General features: G+C 44.3%; 1 protein-coding gene across 1 annotated transcript in view; it reads left to right on the forward strand.

Annotated features, from left to right (window-relative positions):
• Positions 1 to 24,029, forward strand: part of INPP5F (inositol polyphosphate-5-phosphatase F) — a 149,447-nt gene that overhangs the window by 115,827 nt on the left and 9,591 nt on the right. The window contains exons 9-10 of the mRNA XM_033942982.1: positions 12,929 to 12,996; positions 21,218 to 21,342. Of these exons, the coding sequence (XP_033798873.1) occupies positions 12,929 to 12,996; positions 21,218 to 21,342 (193 nt within the window). The remainder of the gene's footprint in view (positions 1 to 12,928; positions 12,997 to 21,217; positions 21,343 to 24,029) is intronic.

Raw genomic sequence — 24,029 nt, forward strand, 5'->3', positions numbered from 1 at the left:
AGTGTTGCTGTCGATGTCATGCTTGGTAATGAACATAAGAAACGCCTTCACCGGATCAGACCGAGGTCCATCTAGTCCGGTGCTCTGCACACGTGGCGGCCCATTTAGGTACTCCTTTTTGGAGACTCGTCTTTACCGTAACCCTCAATATGATATGCAAGAAGGTATGCGTCCAACTTGCGTTTGAATCCCAGTACAGTAGTCTCCGCCACAACCTCCTCTGGGAGTGCATTCCAAGCACCCACCACCCGCTGTGTGAAACAGAACTTCCTGACATTTGTCCTGAACTTGCTGCCACTCAGTTTCAGGCTATGACCTCTTGTCCGTGTCACATCCGAAAATGTTAGCAATGCTGCTTCTTGGTCTATTTTATCAAATCCTTTTAATATTTTAAAAGTCTCTATCAAATCCCCTCTCAGTCTTCTCTTCTCGAGGGTAAACAGTCCCAGTTTCCACAGTCGTTCTTTGTAGCTCAAATGCTCCATTCCTTTGACAAGTTTCGTGGCTCGCCTCTGCACTTTCTCCAACAGAGTTATATCCCTCTTGAGGTATGGAGACCAGTGTTGGACACAATATTCTAAGTGCGGTTCTATAAAGTGGCATTATGACTTCTTCCGATCTACTCGTGATCCCCTTCTTAATTATGCCTAGCATCCTGTTTGCTTTTTTCGCTGCTGCCGCACATTGTGCCAATGGCTTTAGGGTACTGTCAATCAGTACCCCTAAATCCCTTTCTTGTTCGCTTTTTGCCAATGTCACCCCCAACATCTTATACTCATGTTTTGTGTTTTTCTTTCCTAGATGAATCACCTTGCATTTATTTATGTTAAAGTTCATCTGCCACTTTGTCGCCCACATTTCCAGCTGGATCAGATCTTTCTGGAGGTCCTCGCAGTCCCTTTGAGAGGCAACTGCCCAACATAGTTTTGTGTCATCTGCAAACTTTATTATATTGCATGTTGTTTCCTCTTCTAGGTCGTTTATAAAAATATTGAACAAGATAGGCCCAAGAACCGAGCCCTGGGGCACGCCGCTAGTCACTTTCTCCCAGTCTGAGAATTTCCCATTTATGCTAACCCTCTGTCTTCTGTTTTCTAGCCATTTGCCGATCCATCTGTGCACTTCTCCTCCTATTCCATGGCTTAGTAGTTTCTTCATAAGCCTTGCATGTGGGACCTTGTCAAACGCTTTCTGGAAGTCCAAGTAAATTATATCCACTGGATCTCCACTGTCCATATGTTTGTTCACTTTCTCAAAGAATTGTAGTAAATTTGTCAAACATGACTTCCCTTTTCTGAAGCCGTGTTGGCTAGCCCTTATTAAATTGTGATCCTCCAAGTGTTGAACAATGTTATCTTTTATCAGTGTTTCAATTATCTTCCCTGGAACCAATGTGAGGCTCACAGGTCGGTAGTTTCCTGGATCGCCTCTTGATCCTCTTTTGAAAATTGGGATGACATTTGCTATCCTCCAGTCTTCTGGTATTTGCCCAGTTCTAATAGACATATTAGCTACGGATTGTAATAATTCGCCAATTTCCACCTTAAGTTCCTTTAATACTATTGGGTGAATTCCATCCGGTCCAGGATATTTATCGCTTTTTAGTTTGTCAATCTGAAAGTATATCATGTCCAACGTCACATTTACTGTTGTGAGGCTTTCCTCTATGCCCCTGGTGAATATCTTCCCTGTGGTTGGCACTGATGAAATGTCCTCATTTGTGAAGACTGAGGCAAAGAATGAATTTAACCTATCGGCAACCTGTTTGTCCTCTTTAATTGACCCTTTCCTTCCCTGGTCGTCGAGAGGGCCCACTGCCTCTCTTGCTGGTTTCTTTCCTTTTATATATCTAAAAAAAGGCTTGAAGTTTTTGGCTTCTTGCGCTATCTTTTCCTCATAGACTCCCTCTGGTAAGCCAGCTAAAAAGCCAACAGCTTGCTAGACGGGGTTGCAGGTCACTAATGCATCGAGTCCATTCATGCCGACTAAGCTAAAACCCCTTATGCAATTAGTTCCATCATGGAGGGATGCATTGTCATCCTCTGCTGAACATGTCGTAGCACCATTGGTACCTGCGACTTAGCCAAAGGTACCGGTGTTTACTTTTCAACAGAAGCTCGATGCTCTGTTCCATGAGGAGTTTGGGGATAAGTTTAATCTTTTTACCCTGACGTCGACTCCTCTGGTACTGGCCCAGCCTGAGTCTAACACCACAAGGCCTTCCGGTACCGTTGATGCTTCATCGATGCAGCAACAATGCCCTCGACATCACTCATCACGTCCTTCAAGTCCTGCATTGAAGCATTGTTCATCCAAGTACCGCTCTACCTCCTCGAAGCATCATTCTTCTTCCTTGAGAAGTACCGTATTTTCACGCATATAACGCGCGCGTTATACGTGTTTTTACAAACCGTGCATAGCCTTGCGCGGTATACGCGTGAGCGCGCTATATAAATTTTTTTTTACATAGTTCCCCCCCCCCCGATGCACCCCCACCCCGAAGGACCGCTTGCACGCACTCCCACCCGCACCCGCACCCCCACCCTGAAGGACCGCTCGCACCCCCACAGCCTCCCGACCCCCCCCATCATGTAGAAGCTCCTACCGGTGTCCTGCTGCTTCCTCTTCCGGCGGTTCGCCCTTTCTCTAACGTCAAGTCCTCTTGCCCTGCCGACTCCCCGACACGATCGGGGCAAGAGGGAGCTCAAGCTCTCTTGCCCCTGTCAACCGCGGCACCCCCGACACGATCGGGGCAAGAGGGAGCTCAAGCCCTCTTGCCCCTGCCAACGGCGGTGCCCCCCGACATGATCGGGGCAAAAGGGAGCCCAAGCCCTCTTGCCCCGCCGACTCCCCAACTCCCCGACAATATCGGGCCAGGAGGGAGCCCAAACCCTCTTGGCCACGGCGACCCCCTACCCCCACCCCACACTACATTACGGGCAGGAGGGATCCCAGGCCCTCCTGCCCTCGACGCAAACCCCCCTCCCCCAACGACCGCCCCCCCAAAGAACCTCCGACCGCACCCCCCAGCTGACCCGCGACCCCCCCTGGCAGACCTCCACGACACCCCCACCCCCCTTCCCCGTACCTTTGTGTAGTTGGCCGGACAGACGGGAGCCAAACCCGCCTGTCCGGCAGGCAGCCAACGACAGAATGAGGCCGGATTGGCCCATCCGTCCCAAAGCTCCGCCTACTGGTGGAGCCTAAGGCTCCTGGGCCAATCAGAATAGGCCCTGGAGCCTTAGGTCCCTCCTGGGGGTGGGGCCTTGGGCACATGGTCAGGTTGGGCCCATGTGCCTCAGGCCCCGCCCCCATGAGGGACCTAAGGCTCCCGGGCCTATTCTGATTGGCCCAAGCGCCTTAGGCCCCACCAATAGGCGGAGCTTTGGGACGGATGGGCCAATCCGGCCTCATTCCGTCGTTGGCTGCCTGCCGGACAGGCGGGTTTGGCTCCCGTCTGTCCGGCCAACTACACAAAGGTACGGGGAAGGGGGTGGGGGTGTCGTGGGGGTCAGCCAGGGGGGTCGCGGGTCGGCTGGGGGGGCGGTCGGAGGTTATTTGGGGGGGGCAGTCGTTGGGGGGGAGGGGGGCTTGCGTCGAGGGCAGGAGGGCCTGGGATCCCTCCTGCCTTAATGTAGTGCGGGGTGGGGGTAGGGGTCGCCGTGGCCAGGAGGGTTTGGGCTCCCTCCTGGTCCGATATTGTCGGGGAGTTGGGGAGTCGGCGGGGCAAGAGGGCTTGGGCTCCCTTTTGCCCCGATCGTGTCGGGGGGGGGGCAAGAGGGCTTGAGCTCCCTCTTGCCCCGATCGTGTCGGGGGTGCCGCGGTTGGCTGGGGCAAGAGGTCTTGAGCTCCCTCTTGCCCCGATCGTGTCGGGGGTGCCGCGGTTGGCTGGGGCAAGAGGGCTTGAGCTCCCTCTTGCCCCGATCGTGTCGGGGAGTTGGGGAGTCGGCGGGGCAAGAGGGCTTGGACTCCCTTTTGCCCCGATCGTGTCGGGGGCAAGAGGGCTTGAGTTCCCTCTTGCCCCTATCGTGTCGGGGGTGCCGCGGTTGGCTGGGGCAAGAGGGCTTGAGCTCCCTCTTGCCCTGATCGTGTCGGGGAGTCGGCGGGGCAAGAGGGATTGACTTAGAGAAAGGGCGAACCGCTGGAAGAGGAAGCAGCGCAGGCGCAGGGCTCACGGAAGGGCCGGGACCGCCAAGAGAAAGCAGCAGGACACCGGTAGGAGCTTCTACATGATGGGGGGGGGGGGTCAGGAGGCTGGGGGGGTGCGAGCGGTCCTTCGGGGTGTGGGTGCGAGCGGTCTAGCGGGGGGTGAATCGGACGTCTGGGGGGGGGCATCAGGCTTTCAGGGTGGGGACAGGACTTCAAGGGGGAGAGGAGAGTCGGGGTGGCCAGAAGAGAGTCGGGGCGGGCGAAAGGAGAGTCGGCCAGCATGCGCGGTATACGGGTGTGCGCGGTATATAAAAATTTCTGTACATAAATTTGTGTTTTCCGCGCGCTATACCCGTGTGCGCGTTTTACACGGGTGCGCGTTATCTACGTGAAAATACGGTAGTTCTTCCAAATCCAAACATGTTTCCCGGAAGTGTAAACATTCCAAGGAACCTTCGACACTGGACCGGAACCGGTCAAAAAATTGTTCTCCTTCTATCATGGTTGAATCTAATCTACAATTTGACTCTAATCCAGATCCTTCTCTTTCCTCTACCAAAGCAGAGGATTCTCCTGCTTTGAAGTCTCTTAGACTCTCACCAGTTAGAGTGTCTTCGCCCACAGAGAAGCTTTCTTTCACCTGCTTTATTCGACAGCTGGGAAAAGATTTTTCTTTGAAACTGGAGGCAGATTCCAAATACAGTGCTGAATTTTTGGAAACTTTGGACTATGACCATCCTCCTAAGGAGCTGCTTAAACTGCCTGTTCATGGCATATTGAGAGAAACCCTCTACAAGAACTGGGAATCTCCTCTTTCTGTTCCTGTGGCTCTCAGGAAATTGGACACTCTCTATAAAGTAATTTCCATTTCTGGTTTTGACAAACCTCAATTACCTCAACAATCTTTTTTGTAGTGAAGTCCATCCAAAGTTTATGATTCAGTTCCACCTGGCAGAGAGGGGGAGGACTATGGACAAGTTTGGCCAACATCCCTATCAAAACTGCATGTTGGCAAAGCGGGCCATCAACTATAATTTTTTTTTCTTGTTATTTGAAACATCCTGTTAAGCAGTTTCCTACTTATAAGAAACCTCTTCCTTCTCACAATCTATACTGCTTATGTTCTCAACATAAAATATGAAAAAGGATCTGCAAAAGTTAGAGGAATGGTCTAATGCTTGGCAACTAAAATTCAATGCAAAGAAATGCAGAGTATTGCATTTGGGGATTAATAATAGGAAGGAACCGTATATGCTGGGAGGAGAGAAGCTGATATGCACGGACGGGGAGAGGGACCTAGGGGTGATAGTGTCCGAAGATCTAAAGGCGAAAAAACAGTGTGACAAGGCAGTGGCTGCTGCCAGAAAGATGCTGGGCTGTATAAAGAGAGGCATAGTCAGTAGAAGGAAGAAAGTGTTGATGCACCTGTACAGGTCATTGGTGAGGCCCCACTTGGAGTATTGTGTTCAGTTTTGGAGACCGTATCTGGCGAAGGATGTAAGAAGACTTGAGGCGGTCCAGAGGAGGGCGACGAAAATGATAGGAGGTTTGCGCCAGAAGACATATGAGGAGAGACTGGAAGCCCTGAATATGTATACCCTAGAGTAAAGGAGAGACAGGGGAGATATGATTCAGACGTTCAAATACTTGAAGGGTATTAACATACAACAAAATATTTTCCAGAGAAAGGAAAATGGTAAAACCAGAGGACATAATTTGAGGTTGAGGGGTGGTAGATTCAGGGGCAATGTTAAGAAATTCTACTTTACGGAGAGGGTAGTGGATGCCTGGAATGCGCTCCCGAGAGAGGTGGTGGAGAGTAAAACTGTGACTGAGTTCAAAGAAGCATGGGATGAACACAGAGGATTTAGAATCAGAAAATAAGATTAAATATTGAACTAAGGCCAGTACTGGGCAGAGTTGCACGGTCCGTGTCTGTATATGGCCGTTTGGTGGAGGATGGGCTGTGGAGGGCTTCAATGGCTGGGAGGGTGTAGATGGGCTGGAATAAGTCTTAACAGAGATTTTGGCAGTTGGAACCCAAGCACAGTACCGGGTAAAGGTTTAGATTCTTGCCCAGAAATAGCTAAGAAGAAAAAATTAAAAAATTAAATTGAATCAGGTTGGGCAGACTGGATGGACCATTTGGGTCTTTATCTGCCATCATCTACTATGTTACTATGTTACTTTGTTACCCTTACTCAGTTAAGGAAGTACATGGTTTGTTCAGCTTACGATGTCTTTGAGCTGACTTCTAGAGTCTCTTCTATGTCTGTGGCCATGAGGAGGTTGGCATGGCTCAGGGTTTCAGATATGGATGTTAACCTTCAGGACAGACTAGCCAATGTTCCATGTTTTGGGGATGAGCTCTTTGAAGAATCCACAGATTCTGCAACTCAAAAGCTTACTGCTCACGAAACCTGATGGAAAACCTTGGTGAAACCTTTTAGACCATCCTCTTCCTATCCAAGGCGATTCTTAGCAAAGACTTCTGTTTCCCCAAGACCACAGCAGAAGAAATAAAAACAGCAGTGTCCTCAAAAGTCTCAAGGGTCTGCTCCTGCTAAATCAACTTGGTCTTTTTGACCAACTACTAGAGAGCATAGTTGAAATTCCAATGATTCAGTCTCTCCCTCTGCCGATTGGGGGGGGGGGTCTTCTCCAGTTTTATTTCTATCGTTGAGAGTTGATCACCTCGGACCTCTGGGTTCTACAGATTATTCGAGAAGGTTACTCTCTTCATTTTCACACCATCCTCCAAGAGAGTCTGCTTTGAACCCTCTCCAGTCCTCCCTTCTTCAGGAAATTGATTCACTTTTCCTTCTCAATGCTATCGAGAATGTTCCTGTGGATCAAGAGAACCGTGGGTTTTATTCCCACTATTTTCTAGTCCCAAAGAAGACTGGAGGTCTCTGACCAATTTTAGATCTCAGAGCCCTCAACAAGTTCCTAGTGAAAGAGAAGTTTTGCATGATATTTCTAGCCACTCTTTATCCCCTCTTGGCTCACAACAATTGGCTATGCTCTCTGGTTCTCAAGGAAGCCTACACTCATATCCCAATTCACCTGGCTTCCAGGAAATTCCTCAGATTTTAAGTGGCCCATCACCACTATCAAAACAAGGTTCTACCTTTCGGCCTGGCATCTTCTCCCAGAGTTTTCACCAAGTGACTGGTGGTGGTGGCAGTGGCCTTAAGATCTCAGGGTCTTCCCCTATCTAGACAACTGGGTCATCAAAGACCCTTTGTGTCAGGGGGTACTTCTGGCGACTAAGACTATGGACTTTTCCTCCAGGAACTTGTCCAAACCTTTCTTAAAACCAGCCACACTATCAGGGGTGGGAAATTTCATGGCGACACCAGAAAATATTTCTTCACCGAAAGGGTGGTTGACCGCTGGAATAATCTTCCACAACAGGTAATTGAGGCCAGCAGCGTGCCAGATTTTAAGAAAAGATGGGATTGGCATGTGGGATCTCTTCATGGAGGTAGTTAGGGGGTGGGCCATTAGTATGGGCAGACTAGATGGGCCGTGGCCCTTTTCTGCCGTCATTTTCTATGTTTCTATGTTTCTATCCGCTCTTACCACATCCTCTGGCAACGCGTTCCAGAGCTTAACTATTCTCTGAGTTAAAAAAAAATTTTCTCCTATTTATTTTAAAAGTATTTCCCTGTAACTTCGAGTGTCCCCTAGTCTTTGTAATTTTAAACAGTGAAAAATTGATCCACTTGTACCCGTTCTACTCCACTCATTATTTTGTAGACTTCAATCATATCTCCCCTCAGCCATCTCTTTTCCAAGCTGAAGAGCCCTAATCTTTTTAGTCTTTCCTCATACGAGAGGAGTTCCATCCCCTTTACCATCTTGGCCGCTCTTCTTTGAACCGTTTCCAGCACCACTATATCTTTCTTTAGATAAGGAGACCAGAATTGAACGCAATACTCCAGATGAGGTCGCACCATGGAGCGATACATGGGCATTATAACATTCTTGGTCTTGTTAACCATCCCTTTTTTAATAATTCCTAGCATCCTGTTTGCTTTTTTTGCCGCCGTCGCACATTGGGCAGAAGGTTTCATCGTATTGTCTACAGTGGTACCCAGATCCTTTTCTTGGGTACTAATCCCCAAGGTGAACCCTAGTATCCGGTAATTGTGATTCAGGTTATTATTCCCAATGTGCATCACTTTTCATTTGTCCACATTAAATTTCATCTGCCACTTGGACGCCCAGTCTTCCAATTTCCTAAGGTTTGCCTGCAATTCTTCACAATCCGCATGCGTTTCAATAACTTTGAACAGTTTAGTGTCATCTGCAAATTTAATCACCTCACTCGTCGTTCCAATTTCCAGATCATTTATAAATAAGTTAAATAGCACCAGTCCCAGTACAGACCCCTGCGGCACTCCACTGTTTACTCTCCTCCATTGAGCAAAGTGACCATTTAACCCTATCCTCTGTTTTCTATCCAATAACCAATTCCTAATCCACAACTGAACTTTGCCACCTATCCCATGACACTTCAGATTTTCTAGTGGACCTGAGCGATATAGCAATGACACGGAACTACTTTCTAGTTGAGGGGCTTTTTTTTTTTTTTTTTTTCAACAATGCTCAGGGGTAGCGATGGGGGCATTGTTTGCCCCGTTGGTGGCAAATTTATTTATGGCCATTATGAACATCTATAGGTATATCAATCTTCTTTCCAGCAATATATATCTTTATGGGTCCGGTTCATCGACGACATTTTCTTTATATGGACTAGACTGCTCAATATTCTAGAGGATTTTGGAAGATATCTGAAGAGTTGTCATCCTCAGATTAAACTGGAAATGAAATATGCTACTCAGGGGGCGGTGTTTTTGGATGTAGAAGTAACACGAACAGCTACCTATTTTGACACATCGGCACACATTAAATCCACTGACCGTAACTCTGTGTTAAGATTTAATAGCATGCACCCATACCCCATGAAAAGTAATATACCATATACAGAGTTTTTGAGATACAGACGCATCTTCAATACCAAGGAGAAGTTTTTGGAACAATCATCCCTATTGGAAGAGAAATTGACTACCTGGGGTTATCCTGTAGCTTTGGTGAGAAAAGCAAAAAAAAAAAAAAAAAAGGTGAATACGTGGGAAACAACTGTGTGGTGAGCAGGAAGTGAGACACTGCTTGCGTTTGCAATAGAAATATAGATAAGTTTTTCCTGCTTAGTTTCAACAGTGCTTGGTGTTAGTACACTGTAGCATTTGTTTTTTTGAAACTGATACTGACTGATCCTGTGGATGAAGCAGTATATGGACAATGTAATAGAATTGCAGTAAACCCTGCTGTGGAGTTTTCTTGAGCCCATGAAGTATTAACTGAGGCTTTTTTCTCCACATATTTATATGCTGTGTTTAGCTTAATGCAAAATACTGTGTTTCTCTCTCACCCTATATTGTACTACGTAGTGGTTAGTGGAGTGATCGTTACTGTGCCAAGCGTAATTTTTGCTTTATCTTTGATAATTGAATTATGCTCTATTGAACTATATAGTAATTGAAATCACCCATTATTATAGTGTTGCCCATTTCTCCAGCTTTCCTAATCTCTGAAAACATTTCTTCTTCACCACAGCCATTGTAGAAATGTGTACCCATGGATTCGAGCCCTACACCTCGTAGCATTTCAATTTTCCTTACAATTGTCAGGTTTTTATAACTTCTCTAATTCTTCACAGCCACCTACATTCTTGGTAGCCTTGACCTCCTCTCTCGCTTCAAAATAGCCCTTTGCAAAGCACTTCCTAATGAACAAACACATAACGACAGTATAGTGCACTTCCGTGGACGCCAGCCTCGGCACCTTCCGTTGTGAGTTCGGACCGTGAGCTTTTCCCTCAAGTCACATAAGGTTTCTTGTGCCTCTTTCCATTTCTAAAACATCACTCAGACATACAGTTTTGGAATTGGGATCAAATCTCCAAGGTTCAGGCTCCAGGTCACTTCTGGGTACATACCTCATTTTTTCTCTTCCTCTTTGTGTCTGTTTATCTTCATAACGGATTTTGCTTCCATTGGACTATATTTCTTTCTGGCTTTACTCCTCTTCTGATTGCAGCCACATTCTTGCTTGCTCTTCATTGCACCTTTCCTACCAATTCTTTGATTGGGAAAAGGTCCCATGTCTCATTATTATTCCGATGTCTGAGCTCTCAGTATAGCCTGGTATCATAAGGGTTAACAGAACTGCATGACAGTGTGAAGACCTGGATTCAAATCCAGCTTGAACTTTTACATATGTTCTCTAAAATTTTCAAACCTTACTGTTTTAGTGGGAGCATTTCATACTGTCTATTTCCAGTTCACTATTTGTTCAGTCCCTTAACTAGTTTTCCTTTCATCATATATTATGAAAAAAACTGTTTTTCCTTTGCTTTTCCTCCATTAGCTCTGTTCTCCTTATAAGACATTCCCACTGGCAGAACTGTTCATAAATGACTTAATCTTCAGTCAGATAGTCTTTCTTTTCAGTTCTCTCCTAACATGCATAGTATGGAATTTCTCTCCTTTCTAGGCTTTTGTTCCTGTTTTCATCCTATATCATTAGTCTGTTGAACGGGAACCATCCTTTTTTTTCTTTTTCCAATTTTTGGATTTTTTCCCTCATTTCCTGTCGTCTCAAGAGGAAACTAATGGCTTTCTGGGATTTTCTCATTTGACACTTCTATGTCATTTTTTTCTCTTACCCTTTCTACTTTTCTCCTTGAAACCTGGCATCTTCCTTGTCAAACTTAGACTCGCCTGCCATTCTGAGGTCATCTCTTCTTGTTAGAGCTTCCCTACACATTGCTATTCTTCCCTTGATACCCTTTCCTTTCTCAGAGGATGTGGGTTCTCATTCCTTTTTCTTTCCTTGCTCCGCCTGCTCGACTAGGACAAAATATATATGCCTTATTTGGGGAAACCTTCTTATTTGTGTTTTATTTAAAGACCAACACTCCCTCCATCCCATTTCGTAAGCTAGGGAGTCCCACATGTGAAAATAGGTTGCCTGCTTGTCCTGGGATAATGCACATTTACTTACCATAATGGGTGTTATCTGGGTACAGCAGGCAGATATTTTCACATCCCAACCACTTTCCCTGGTTGGCTTTTCTCGTGGGCATAGGACTGACGAGCTCGCGAGCCAGCGTCTGGTAGGAAGGTACTTTAACATGTGTGGTGCAGGTAGTCTTAAAGTTTAAAGTGACAGTACACTTTTACACTGTCCGTACCAGGCTCGGTGGATGACGTCACACACGTGAGAATATCTGCCTGTTGTCCCCAGATAACACCTGTTAATGGTAAGTAACTGTGCTTTCCAAGCATTCAGTAAAATGCCCTTAATTCTTTAGCTTCTCTGCAAGTGAAAACGCCACGTTATCTAGTATCTAGTGTGTGTATGATTTTTCTAATCATGGAGAACAAGGTCCTGGATATTGGACAATGTTTGAAGTTTATTTACAGGCTTGATCTAGCATAGCATACTGTTCCAAGCTTACTGGGTAAAGGTGCTAGACCGCATTTTCCCTATTACAGGAGATAAAAAGGTTGAGTATAAAATTATGCTATGTTTGGAAAATGAAGACAAAAATACAGAGCTGAAAATATACTTAGAAATTGGTGCCACAACACTGGGAGCCTTTATTGCAATAAAATGTGGTGTGTCGGTCATATAGAGAGTTCAGTGTATTCAGTCTAAAGTGTACCTAGTGAAACATGGAGCTTTTTCAGATGTGGCTTCAAATGCTATTGCAAAGCCATCCTGTGCCTGAAATTTTATGTCATTTGTAAGAATTTTTTGCCAAGATATGGTCTTTCCACTCTACATTTTTCTATCAATATTTCAAGTGCTGAATTGTGAAAAAAAAAAAAGCCAAGTCTAAGTTACCAGATGGGAGTTAGTGCCCAAGAAAAGGATTTGGGTGTCATTGTAGACAATACAATGAAACCTTCCGCCCAATGTGCGGCGGTGGCCAAAAAAGTAAACAAGATAGAAATTATTAAAAAAGGGATAGTTAACAAGACTAAGAACGTTATAATGCCTTTGTATCACTCCAGGATGCGACCTCACCTGGAGTATTGCATTCAATTCTGGTCTCCTTGTCTCAAGAAAGATATAGCGGCACTAGAAAAGGTTAGAGAAGAGCGACTAAGATGATAAAGGGGTTGGAACTCCTCTTGTATGAGGAAAGACTAAAAAAGTTATGGCTCTTCAGCTTGGAAAAGAGACAGCTGAGGGGAGATATGATTGAAGTCTACAAAATCCTGAGTGGAGTAGAACAGGTACAAGTGGATTGATTTTTCACTCTGTCAAAAATTACAGAGACTAGGGGACACTCGAAGAAGTTACAGGGAAATACTTTTAAAACCAATAGGAGGAATTTTTTTTTCACTCAGGGAATAGTTAAGCTCTGGAACGCGTTGTCAGAAGATGTGGTAAACAGCGGATAGCATAGCTGGTTTTAAGAAAGGTTTGGACAAGTTCCTGGAGAAAAAGTCTGTTATTGAGAAAGAAATGGGGGAAGCCCTGGATCAGTAGCATGGAATGTTGCTGTTCTTTGGGTTTTTGCCAGGTTACTAGTGACCTGGATTGGCCACCGTAAGAACAGATTACTGAGCTTGATGGACCATTGGTCTGACCTAGTAATGCTATTCTTATGTTGTTAAGGTGTAGAATGTATTATCAGTACTTCATTGTTCACGAATGATATTTGCACATTGTACATCTGTGATTTTCTGCTCTCCAGGAGAGGAGGAAACAAGACCTTACTTCTGTGCCCATTTTGAAGAAGAGCTAAAAATCTACAAGAAACAGGTGGGGTTTGTAGTCTATACATATCAGGTTTTGCTTATTCATTCGTGCACCTTCAGTGCTTTACTGCATCAATTGAACATGTGTTGAGCTATGAATCAACATACATTACATCAATTAGCATGCATTTATTTTTATTAAAATATGTGAAAAGAACTGAAAAACTCCAAAAACTAATTTTTCAAAAGAAAGAGCCCAGATGTGCTGAAAAGTCTTGTCTTTTGCCCATCCCTGCAGGTATGTTTAAGATAAGGGGCTGGTGAAGGCCACACGGTAGTGGTGGCCTACTCACAGCTTCTACCACAAAATTACTGATGGAGTAAAGCGCATGCAAATTCCTGCTGCTTTAAAACTGTGGCAGTACTCTGCAAAATGTCACCCTTTCTTTTTAGCATGTGAGCAGTGATTGTAAGTAGAGTGACATAAAAAAATCATCACCCACCCCCCCAACCGATGGCCCAACGAACTGCATTCCCATCCAAACTGATCACTCTCTCCCCCCTCGACTCCTTTTCTAGCCTTACAGACCCTCGTAGTTTAATGAAGCAGGAGTGTTAACTTGTAACCTGCATAGATTTTTGGGATATGCAGGATATATAAGTATTTTTAATGTTTTCAAATCAATAAAAATGATGCTCGCTTGCTCCTGTCGTGGAGCAACCATCTTTGAAAATGGAAACACTTGACACCAAGTGGGGCTAGTCTGCCATATAAGGAAATTTTCCTCTTATTTGGTAGCCTCTTTCCACAATACAAAATAAGGCAAAACTTTTCCATACATGAGACTAAGGGCTAGATTCCCAAAACTTTAACGCGGTCGCTAAACTCTTTTCCGGCAGTTTTGCCTGCATGTATTTTAGCAGCGGATTAACAAAATGGATTATCTTTGTCTTTAGCGAGGTTTCAAGCAGTCTCTGACAATGACATGAAAATGTGCTATTTAAATATTGAACTAGGCCAGTTACTGGGCAGACTTGTACGGTCTGTGTCTGTATATGGCCATTTGGTGGAGGATGGGCAGGGGAGGGCTTCAATGGCTGGGAGGGTGTAGATGGGCTGGAGTAAGTCTTAACAGAGATTTCGGCAGTTGGAACCCAAGCACAGTACCGGGTAAAGCTTTGGATTCTTGCCCAGAAATAGCTAAGAAGAAAAAAAAAAAAATTTAAATTGAATCAGGTTGGGCAGACTGGATGGACCATTCGGGTCTTTATCTGCCGTCATCTACTATGTTACTATGTTAACATTGAAATGAGCCCTCCTCCGATGGATTCTTAAAAATTGCCAAGGCATTTTCAAAGAACAGGGCTGGCTTTTGGCGACAAAAAGCAGCGACTGGTCCAGGGGTGCCGTTACAATACCATCACTTGTGTTTTGACTGTGGCTATTGAAAAAAAAAATGTGTATCTATATATTTTATAAGGAGGGTAGTAAAATTTCGTTTCAGTTTATGGGGGAGACAGGCAACTTTTCTTCTTGAGCGCATGTATGATACCCTTATCTTGTGTGTTTCTGGCTGTGGGTCATGAGTAATAAATTTTACATAAAACCAATTACAAAATTTACCTGAATTGTTAGGTTTTTTTTTGTAGAGAAAGGCAGGTCATGTTTTAAACGTGGTTGATAAAAGTCGACGTAGCATCTCCCCTCCCACTACAGCCACGTGTGTCGTGCGCATGTGACGTAATCTTATTCTATGCTCAAACAACGCCGTGTTGATTGCATTGCTTTCCAGTGACATGCGCACATTCATGCCAATTTCCTTGTATATTCTGTGCACGTGCCGGTCAGCGACCCAACACATGTAAATTGAGCAAATCTCCCCCGCTGTCCGGCAAATCCCTCCCACTGTCCGTCCACATCATTTGCATGTGAGATTTTTGGAGAATGTCTCGCTTTTTTAAATTCGCTCTCACAAGGGCCGTGCTTTTTTACACGGATTTTTGAGAATCTTGCTCTGACTCTGCCTAGGGTGAAGTGCTGCCATTTTCAAAGGTGGGCATCACTTCTGCTAGTAAAATATGGAGGGCTAGGAGAAGGGTTTGGGGATGGGAGTGCACTAGATGCAAGAGAGAGATCTTTTTTTCTTTTTGTTAAACAGAGTGAGGAATGGGAGGGAGATTGGGGCCAACGCAGACCTGACGTTTGATTTCCAGTGTTGTGCCTTCATTTTAGACATTATGGCTGCTGGGTAATTAATAGGCTTTTTATCCAGCATTTTAATATGTTGTACACTAATGTCTACTGTGGTCATTAAGTTTTGTTCAGAAACACTTTTTAAATAAAGTAGCCATTACCAAGCAGATAAACTCTCATTAACCACACAGTGTAGGCCAGTGTTTTTCAACTTCTTCAAGCCAAATACCAACTGAGTACTTCTGCCCAAGCTTCGCACCTGACCCCACCCCCCATAATAATAGTACTAATTGCAATGCAATTTCTTCCATCCATTTCTCATATACACACAATATAATCTTATTAATACATAATGGTAACCACAAAATTAAAAAAGCACATTGTGCACACTGAAAATGTTAATTATCATTTATATTTGGGATTTTTTTTCAAAGAGGTCAAGGCAGATGACTTTAAAATATGCAATCAGTAACAACTATAGAAAAAAAGACAAATATAGAGCAAAATCTATAATAATAAAATGCTAAGCGTGCATGCGCATTCGCGCCGCGTGTTCCCTGATCTGGCGGGATGTGGCGGCAAGAGTGCGCATGCACGCTTACTACGTCGTCGGCTGCCAGGAGGAGGGCTTTGAGGGAGCTGGCTGTAACCATATCGCCAAATAACGAAACACTATCGTGACATAACATAGAGAGCAGCATGCACGCTTTCAGGGGGGTGGGGGTGTGTGGAAAGGGAGCGTCCCTGGGGAACTGAGCTGAAGGGAAAGCCACCAGCTGCTGCAGTGCGAGTCCATGCGCGGGGCCCTGCCAGACCACAGCGGGCTACTCACCTTTGGAGTCTGGCGGCACCGTCAGCCTGCAGGCATGCTTCTGCTGAGTCAGGCGCCGATGCATGCTCGGATCGGGCAAGCCTCCGTGCCCGACCTAGAGCGCAGCCCGGGAGCCCCTGGGCCGCCGAGCGTCCAGGGAAAGCAGCGCCTCTGCTTGCAACCGCATTGTCGCGAGCCCCGCCGCTGCCACATGCTGGGACATTAAGAAAGCATTCTGCCCGAGGCAGCCATGCGCAGGCGTGAGCCGCTGGTGACGTTGGGCTGCTGTGTGGCAGAGGCGCGTTTTTGGTTTTTTTTTCACCGAGAAGGTTGAGGTTGATTCAAAAGGAGTTTAGTCATTCAAGAGATGCTTGACGTTCAATGATCTCGGGCATTTTGCAGCTGGGCTGGAAGGGATCAAATCTGCTTATTTGTATCCTAAGACAGCTATGTGAGTGCCAGTGGGCAAGATCAATCCTGCAGTTATGAGGAAAAAAACAGGTAGTTGTCTGGGGCACCAAAGAGCTATTGCAGTCACAAAACAACAGATCCTGATAGCCGCACAAATTCTAAGAACTATCAATGCATACTTTTTGTATAGGTGCCATCGACTTGAGCTCGCATTCTAGCGACTTGATGAATTACAGTTCTAAAAAGAAATTGGTTTTGAGGTAACATATATTTTTTTAAAGGAGGTGTTTTGAAGAGAATTTTGGTTCACCCTCCACAGGGGGGAGGTAAAACAAAGGGAGAAGGGCTGCTGTTGGATAAGGGGAGCAGTGAAGGGGTGGAGGTGGACACAGGGGAGGTAAAAGGAAGGGAGAATGGACAGGAGGAGCACACAAGGGGTGGTGGTGGACAGCCAAAAGAAAGAAAGAAATGCAGAAAGTGGCTAAGGAGAGAGAGAGAGAAAGAAATAAAGACAAGACACACACACATATATTCTAGCACCCGTTAATGTAACGGGCTATAAAACTAGTATAGATATAAATTCACAAAACAGACACATTTTAATAACTAAATTGAAAATAAAATTATTTTTCCTACCTTTGTTGTCTGGTGATTTCATGAGCCTCAGGTTGCATTTCCAATATTTCTTTCTTTCTGCCTTCTGCACGCTTCCTCTCCTCCGGACCCCATTCCCTTCCCGAACCAACATCTCTCTCTCATCTCCTAATCAGAAGCCTCACTAAATGTATATTTTTCTTCTGTCTATTCCTTGTATAATATGTTGTACCTTCACCATTTACTTTCTGTAATTCACTGATTGTCCAGCCCTCTTCGATGTGAACCACCTAGAAGTCATCTGACTATGGCGGTATAGAAGAATAAAGTTATTATTATTATTAGTCTCTTTCCGCTATCCCTATTGGCAATATGTCTCTTTCTCTCTCACTGTCCATCTGTCTTGAGAGATCCTTCCAGGGTGCATCTCTCCCACTCCTACTGCCCTATCCAACATTTCTCCCTCTGTCATCCCCTGGATCATGTACAGCATTTTTCACCACTTCCCACCAGCCCCATACCCATTTCTCCTTCTATCACCCCTCTCCAGCACATTTCTCCTTCCATCACTATGTCCAACATTCCTCCCCCTTGCATCCCCTTCAATCTGTCCCTCTGTTTCCTCTCCACCATCATATCCAACATTTCTCCTTCTCATCCTGTTAGGATGGGAGGACATAAGAGAAGTGGAAAGACAGTGGTCTAAGCTGAAAGGAGCGATAAAAATGGCTACGGACCTTTATGTGAAGAAAATCAATAAAAACAAGAGAAAAAGGAAGCCGATATGGTTCTCCAACCTAGTGGCTGAGAAAATAAAGGCGAAAGAGTTGGCGTTCATGAAATATAAAAAAACCCAAGAAGAGGAGAGCAGAAAGGACTACAGGGTGAAACTGAAAGAAGCCAAGAGAGAGATACGTTTGGCGAAGGCACAGGCGGAAGAACAAATGGCTAAAAATGTAAAAAAGGGAGATAAAAATTTTTTCAGATATATTAGTGAAAGGAGGAAGATAAAAAATGGAATTGCTAGGCTAAAAGATGCTGGGAACAAATATGTGGAGAGTGATGAGGAGAAAGCAAATGTGCTAAACAAATACTTCTGTTCTGTGTTCACAGAAGAAAATCCTGGAGAAGGACCGAGATTGTCTGGCAAAGTTACACGAGAAAATGGAGTAGATTCTGCGCCGTTCACGGAGGAGGGTGTTTATGAGCAACTTGAAAAATTGAAGGTGGACAAAGCAATGGGACCAGATGGGATCCATTCCAGGATACTAAGGGAGCTCAGAGAGGTTCTGGCGAGTCCTATTAAAGACTTGTTCAACAAATCTCTGGAGACGGGAGTGATTCCTGGGGATTGGAGGAGAGCGGATGTGGTCCCTATTCATAAAAGTGGTCACAGGGATGAAGCAGGAAACTACAGGCCGGTGAGCCTCACTTCAGTTGTTGGAAAAATAATGGAAGTGTTGCTGAAAGAAAGGATAGTGTATTTCCTTGAATCTAATGGGTTACAGGATCCGAGGCAACATGGCTTTACAAAAGGTAAATCGTGCCAAACGAACCTGATTGAATGTTTTGATTGGGTGACCAGAGAACTGGATCGAGGACATATGCTAGATGTAATTTACTTGGATTTCAGCAAAGCCTTTGATACAGTTCCTCATAGGAGGCTGTTGAACAAACTTGAAGGGCTGAAGTTAGGACCCAAAGTGGTGAACTGGGTCAGAAACTGGCTGTCGGACAGACGCCAGAGGGTGGTGGTTAATGGAAGTCGCTCGAAGGAAGGAAAGGTGACTAGTGGAGTCCCTCAGGGTTCGGTGCTGGAGCCAATCCTGTTCAATATGTATGTAAGTGACATTGCTGAAGGGTTAGAAGGAAAAGTGTGCCTTTTTGCAGATGATACCAAGATTTGTAACAGAGTAGACACCGAAGAGGGAGTGGAAAATATGAAAAAGGATCTGCAAAAGTTAGAGGAATGGTCTAATGCCTGGCAACTAAAATTCAATGCAAAGAAATGCAGAGTAATGCATTTGGGGATTAATAATAGGAAGGAACCGTATATGCTGGGAGGAGAGAAGCTGATATGCACGGACGGGGAGAGGGACCTTGGGGTGATAGTGTCCGAAGATCTAAAGGCGAAAAAACAGTGTGACAAGGCAGTGGCTGCTGCCAGAAGGATTCTGGGCTGTATAAAGAGAGGCGTAGTCAGTAGAAGGAAGAAGGTGTTGATGCCCCTGTACAGGTCATTGGTGAGGCCCCACTTGGAGTATTGTGTTCAGTTTTGGAGACCTTATCTGGCGAAAGATGTAAGAAGACTTGAGGCGGTCCAGAGGAGGGCGACGAAAATGATAGGAGGCTTGCGCCAGAAGACGTATGAGGAGAGACTGGAAGTCCTGAATATGTATACCCTAGAGGAAAGGAGAGACAGGGGAGATATGATTCAGACGTTCAAATACTTAAAGGGTATTAACGTAGAACAAAATCTTTTCCAGAGAAAGGAAAATGGTAAAACCAGAGGACATAATTTGAGGTTGAGGGGTGGTAGATTCAGGGGCAATGTTAGGAAATTCTACTTTACGGAGAGGGTGGTGGATGCCTGGAATGCGCTCCCAAGAGAGGTGGAGGAGAGTAAAACTGTGACTGAGTTCAAAGAAGCGTGGGATGAACACAGAAGATTTAGAATCAGAAAATAATATTAAAGATTGAACTAGGCCAGTTACTGGGCAGACTTGTACGGTCTGTGTCTGTGTATGGCCGTTTGGAGGAGGATGGGCAGGGGAGGGCTTCAATGGCTGGGAGGGTGTAGATGGGCTGGAGTAAGTCTTAACAGAGATTTCGGCAGTTGGAACCCAAGCACAGTACCGGGTAAAGCTTTGGATTCTCGCCCAGAAATAGCTAAGAAGAAAAAAAAAAAAAAATTTAAATTGAATCAGGTTGGGCAGACTGGATGGACCATTCGGGTCTTTATCTGCCGTCATCTACTATGTTACTATCCTTCTATTCCCCATAATTCTCTACCTTACTCCTCTCTCTCTATGCCCAATTTTCCTTTCTTCCTTTCCCCATGTGCACCATCTCCCACTCATACTCATGCCCATCAATTATCCCTTTCTATTCCTTCCCTCCTGTGTCCCAAGATAGTACCCCATGTTCATGCCCCCTCCCCCCCAAAGCCGACCTGTCCACAGAAGCCGCAAGCACTGGCAGGGATCCCTGCCTGCCCCCCGCTGAAGCTGCCGGTGCTGGGGATCCCTCCCTGTCTGCCCACCCCCGAAGCCAAACCTGCCACCTCGTCGGAGCTGACATGCTCCATCACCCCCAGCAGTAACTCCGTGCAAGGACGGGCCACGATGCATGCAGCGACTCACACACAAGCAGCTGGCTCTCAAGCATTCCCCCGACGTCAAGTCTAACGTTGGAGAGGAGGTTCCTGGCCAGTCAGGCAGTGATTGGCTGGCCCGGAACCTTCTCTCCAACATCAGAATTGATGTCGGGGGAAGGGGGGAAGGCTTGTGGGCTGACTGCATGTATTGCGTGAATCGCTGCACATGCCGTGGCCCATCCCTACACAGAGTTGCTGCTGGAGGGGATGATGGAGCGTGTCTGTTCCGGCGAGGTGGCAGGGTTGGGGTGGGGGATGGTGCAGTGGGCGATTAGATAGGAAGGGATTCCTAGCACCGACGGCTTCAGCGGGAGGCAGGGAGGGACCCTGGCAGTGGCCAGGCCGTGTACCGCCAAGGGTGCGTGTACTGCTGTATGCCATGGTAGCTTTCTGCATAGGCCCCAGAGTGTACTTATGTGTTCTTAAGTTGCTTTGGTTAATGTGTCCTACAGCCATCTGGAATAGATTTAGTGTACCAGTCATCTGTAGCTGATATGACCTCTAGTCTATTCTTGGTCTGTGTAATTTAGTAGGAAATATTTCACTCTCCTTAAGAGGAAACAAGAACAATTCTTTTTGTTTATTTTCTGTGAGCAATTGGTATCCAAGTGTGTCATACATACTGCTGGGAATCCTACCAATTTTTATGCATATTGTAGATAAACTTTTTTTAATATGTGATTCTAGAGAGCTCAGCGCGGACTTCCCAAATTTTGCCAGATAGATTTTCAAACTATTCTCAATGAATGTGCTTGAAATGAACTTTTGTATGCATTAGAAAGTATATGCAAATTCATCTCATGCATATCCCAAGCTCAGTGGTTGTCTTGCTATATGAGATGCTTTATACCCCAAATTTCTGTTAATTTGGTCTCCTCTCTGCAATTTGTCCTTACCAGGTATTGATTAACTTAGTAGACCAGACTGGAAGGGAGAAGATTATTGGAGATGCATATCTGCGGCAGGTGTTACTGTTGAACAACCCAAATCTTACCTATGTGTCCTTTGATTTTCATGAGCATTGGTAAGAAGCATTTGTATTGAAGCAAAACGTGTCTCTGAACTTGTTTGAAAATGTAATAATCCCCCTTTTATGTTGTAGATTCACTTGACTCTATTCCAAATAAAAAAAAGGAACCAATATGAAACGTTGATGTTTTATACATTACTATGAGCTGATAAATAAATCTAGATGCCCAAAACAAAACACTTTTAGGGCAATTTTATGATGATATTTTTATGCGTATAAAAGCATAGAATCCATTTCTCTTAAATTTACCTCATATGCATTTAGTATACAGCGGTAAAGCAGGCATTTTCTGGGGTGGAGTTTGGTTGGAATGCAAGCAGAGTTGTGATTTATGTGTGTACCTCATTAAATGTGCATGATCATGCATATTCTGCACGTGTCCATTTACATCAGTTCTTGGAGTAAATATATGCAGGTTTGTTTTACCTGCTATTTCTGCAAGAATTGCTAGTGTTTTTAAAATACACATAGGTGTTTATAAATTAAGCTACAAATAGGCATCCTTTTGCCTTACGTAGATAACTTTTAGAAAAGTACCTATAGAATAATGGGAACTGGCCTCTGGGCAAATGTGGCAAGCTTGTTTTAAAGGAGGATATAGAGAAGAGCAAATGCCATATGAAGAATCCAGTTCTATTGGATCTCAACTACTTCCATTTTTATGCTCCTTTCACTCTTTCTTCTTCAAGTGAAATGGACTCTTTATAACATAACATACATTTTTATTTATATACCGCAAAAGCCTTTTGGTTCTAAGAGGTTTACAAGAGAGGTAAGGTTGAATAGAGTCTGCGAACTACAATATAAATTGGCAGGCAAATTTATGGTAATAAACCAGATCTTTACAAAGAGGTAGAGATGACTAATGTCACTGAGCTGCAACATAGAATGGAAGGAGCAATAATAATGGAAAACATATTCTAGGAGTCCTAGGGCAGATTGCCGAATTTCGAGAAGAGGTGTGTTTTTAGGAACTTTCTTATGCTCTGACCAGTTGTTCCATTCAGGATCTTTGGAGGCAGCTCAGTATGATAGGAGTCTGTTGAATATTTATCCTTTGAGAGGAAGATGAAAAATGATTGATGCCACGTACATCATACAGATTCGGTGAATAGGAAATTATTGGTAAGGTAGTTGGGCAGTAGACCATAGTGCTTTGTAAAAGAGACAGCCGAGTTTGAAAAGCACCTGGCTCTCATTGTCAGCCAGTGTAGGTTTTGATAGAATGCAGTTATGTGGTCAAATTTTTTCAGGTTAAAGATGAGTCTCACTATAGTGTTTTGGACGACGCTTAGTCTCTGGAAGTGTTTACATAATCCTGCTAGGTAGACAATGTTGCAGTAGTCTAGGATGCTTGACCAGTGCTTGGACTGGGAGTTGGAATGATACCAGTTCAAAGTATTTTCTTATGGATCTAAATTTCCAAATTGTGTTGAAGCCTTTGCATATGACATGGTCCATTTGGGGAGACATGGATGTTGTCTGTCTAGGTCAGGGGTCTCCAAAGTACAGCGCACAGGCCACATTCGGCCTGCAGAAATACACCAGTTGGACTAATTTTCCAATGAGAATCTGTAAAAAAAAAATAAAATATATATATCATGGGGTGTTGATAGATTTCAAATGCATGGGGGCGTGGCTTGGACGCGCATGAGGAAGGTCGGCTAATAAGTGAGCTCCAGAGAAAAGACCTTGAAAGTCCGGAAAAAGTCAAAAAAAATTTAAAAATTGGATAAAAAAAAAGTGCTTAGACTAAATAAAGAAAATAAGATAAAAGGATGGCAACAGGAAAACAAAACAAGAATGACTTTGCGATGTCTGGAAGCAGTAAGAGAGCAAAACCGGAACAGGAGTCAGACTTAAAGATGGCAGATGTAGAAGTAATAAAAGAACTGAAAGAAATAAAAGAAATGTTATCATTTTTAACTAAAAAAGTAACGAATATATCGGAGGAAGTTTCCACATTAAACAAAAAAATGGATCTCCTGGAATTAAAATCTAATAACCTAGAAGAAAGAATGATGATTGTAGAAGAAGAAGCATGCTGCAGTCGAGCAGATAGGAAAAAAATAGATCTACTTACTAAAGAAATTGAAGATTATTCGAACCGAGAAAGAAGAAGTAATGTCCGTTTGATTGGATTACCAGAAGGATCAGAGAAGGGAAATCCGGTAGCCTTTATTGAAAATCTGCTTCCCAAACTACTTCCGATAAAAACAAACTATCCCATAGAGGTAGAAAGGGCACATAGAGTGCCTATGAAAAAAGGAGAAAATCAACATCTGCCAAGGCCATTTATATTCAAACTATTGCGCCACCAACAGGTCTTAGAAATACTTCAGCTAGCAAAACAAAATAAATGACTTAAATATCAAGATGTTTACATCCATTTTGTTCCTGACTTCGCTAAAAACACAACAATAAAAAGAAAAAAGCTGTTGGAATTGAGACCAAAGCTAAGAGAATTGGGAGCAAAATTTGGTTTAATGTATCCTGCAAACATGAAGGTTACCATCGGAAACAAAACTTTAACATTTGATGATGCAGAGAAACTAGAAAGATTTATTCAAACTCAAGAAGTGCCTATGTCATCCTAATTTGATTAATATGTCTTTAAATATATTGATTAGAAATGATGAAAAGTGAATTATATTAACATATATTGATTATATAGCATATAT

This window comes from Geotrypetes seraphini, chromosome 4, assembly GCF_902459505.1.
Source record: "Geotrypetes seraphini chromosome 4, aGeoSer1.1, whole genome shotgun sequence".
Lineage (NCBI taxonomy): Eukaryota > Metazoa > Chordata > Amphibia > Gymnophiona > Dermophiidae > Geotrypetes > Geotrypetes seraphini.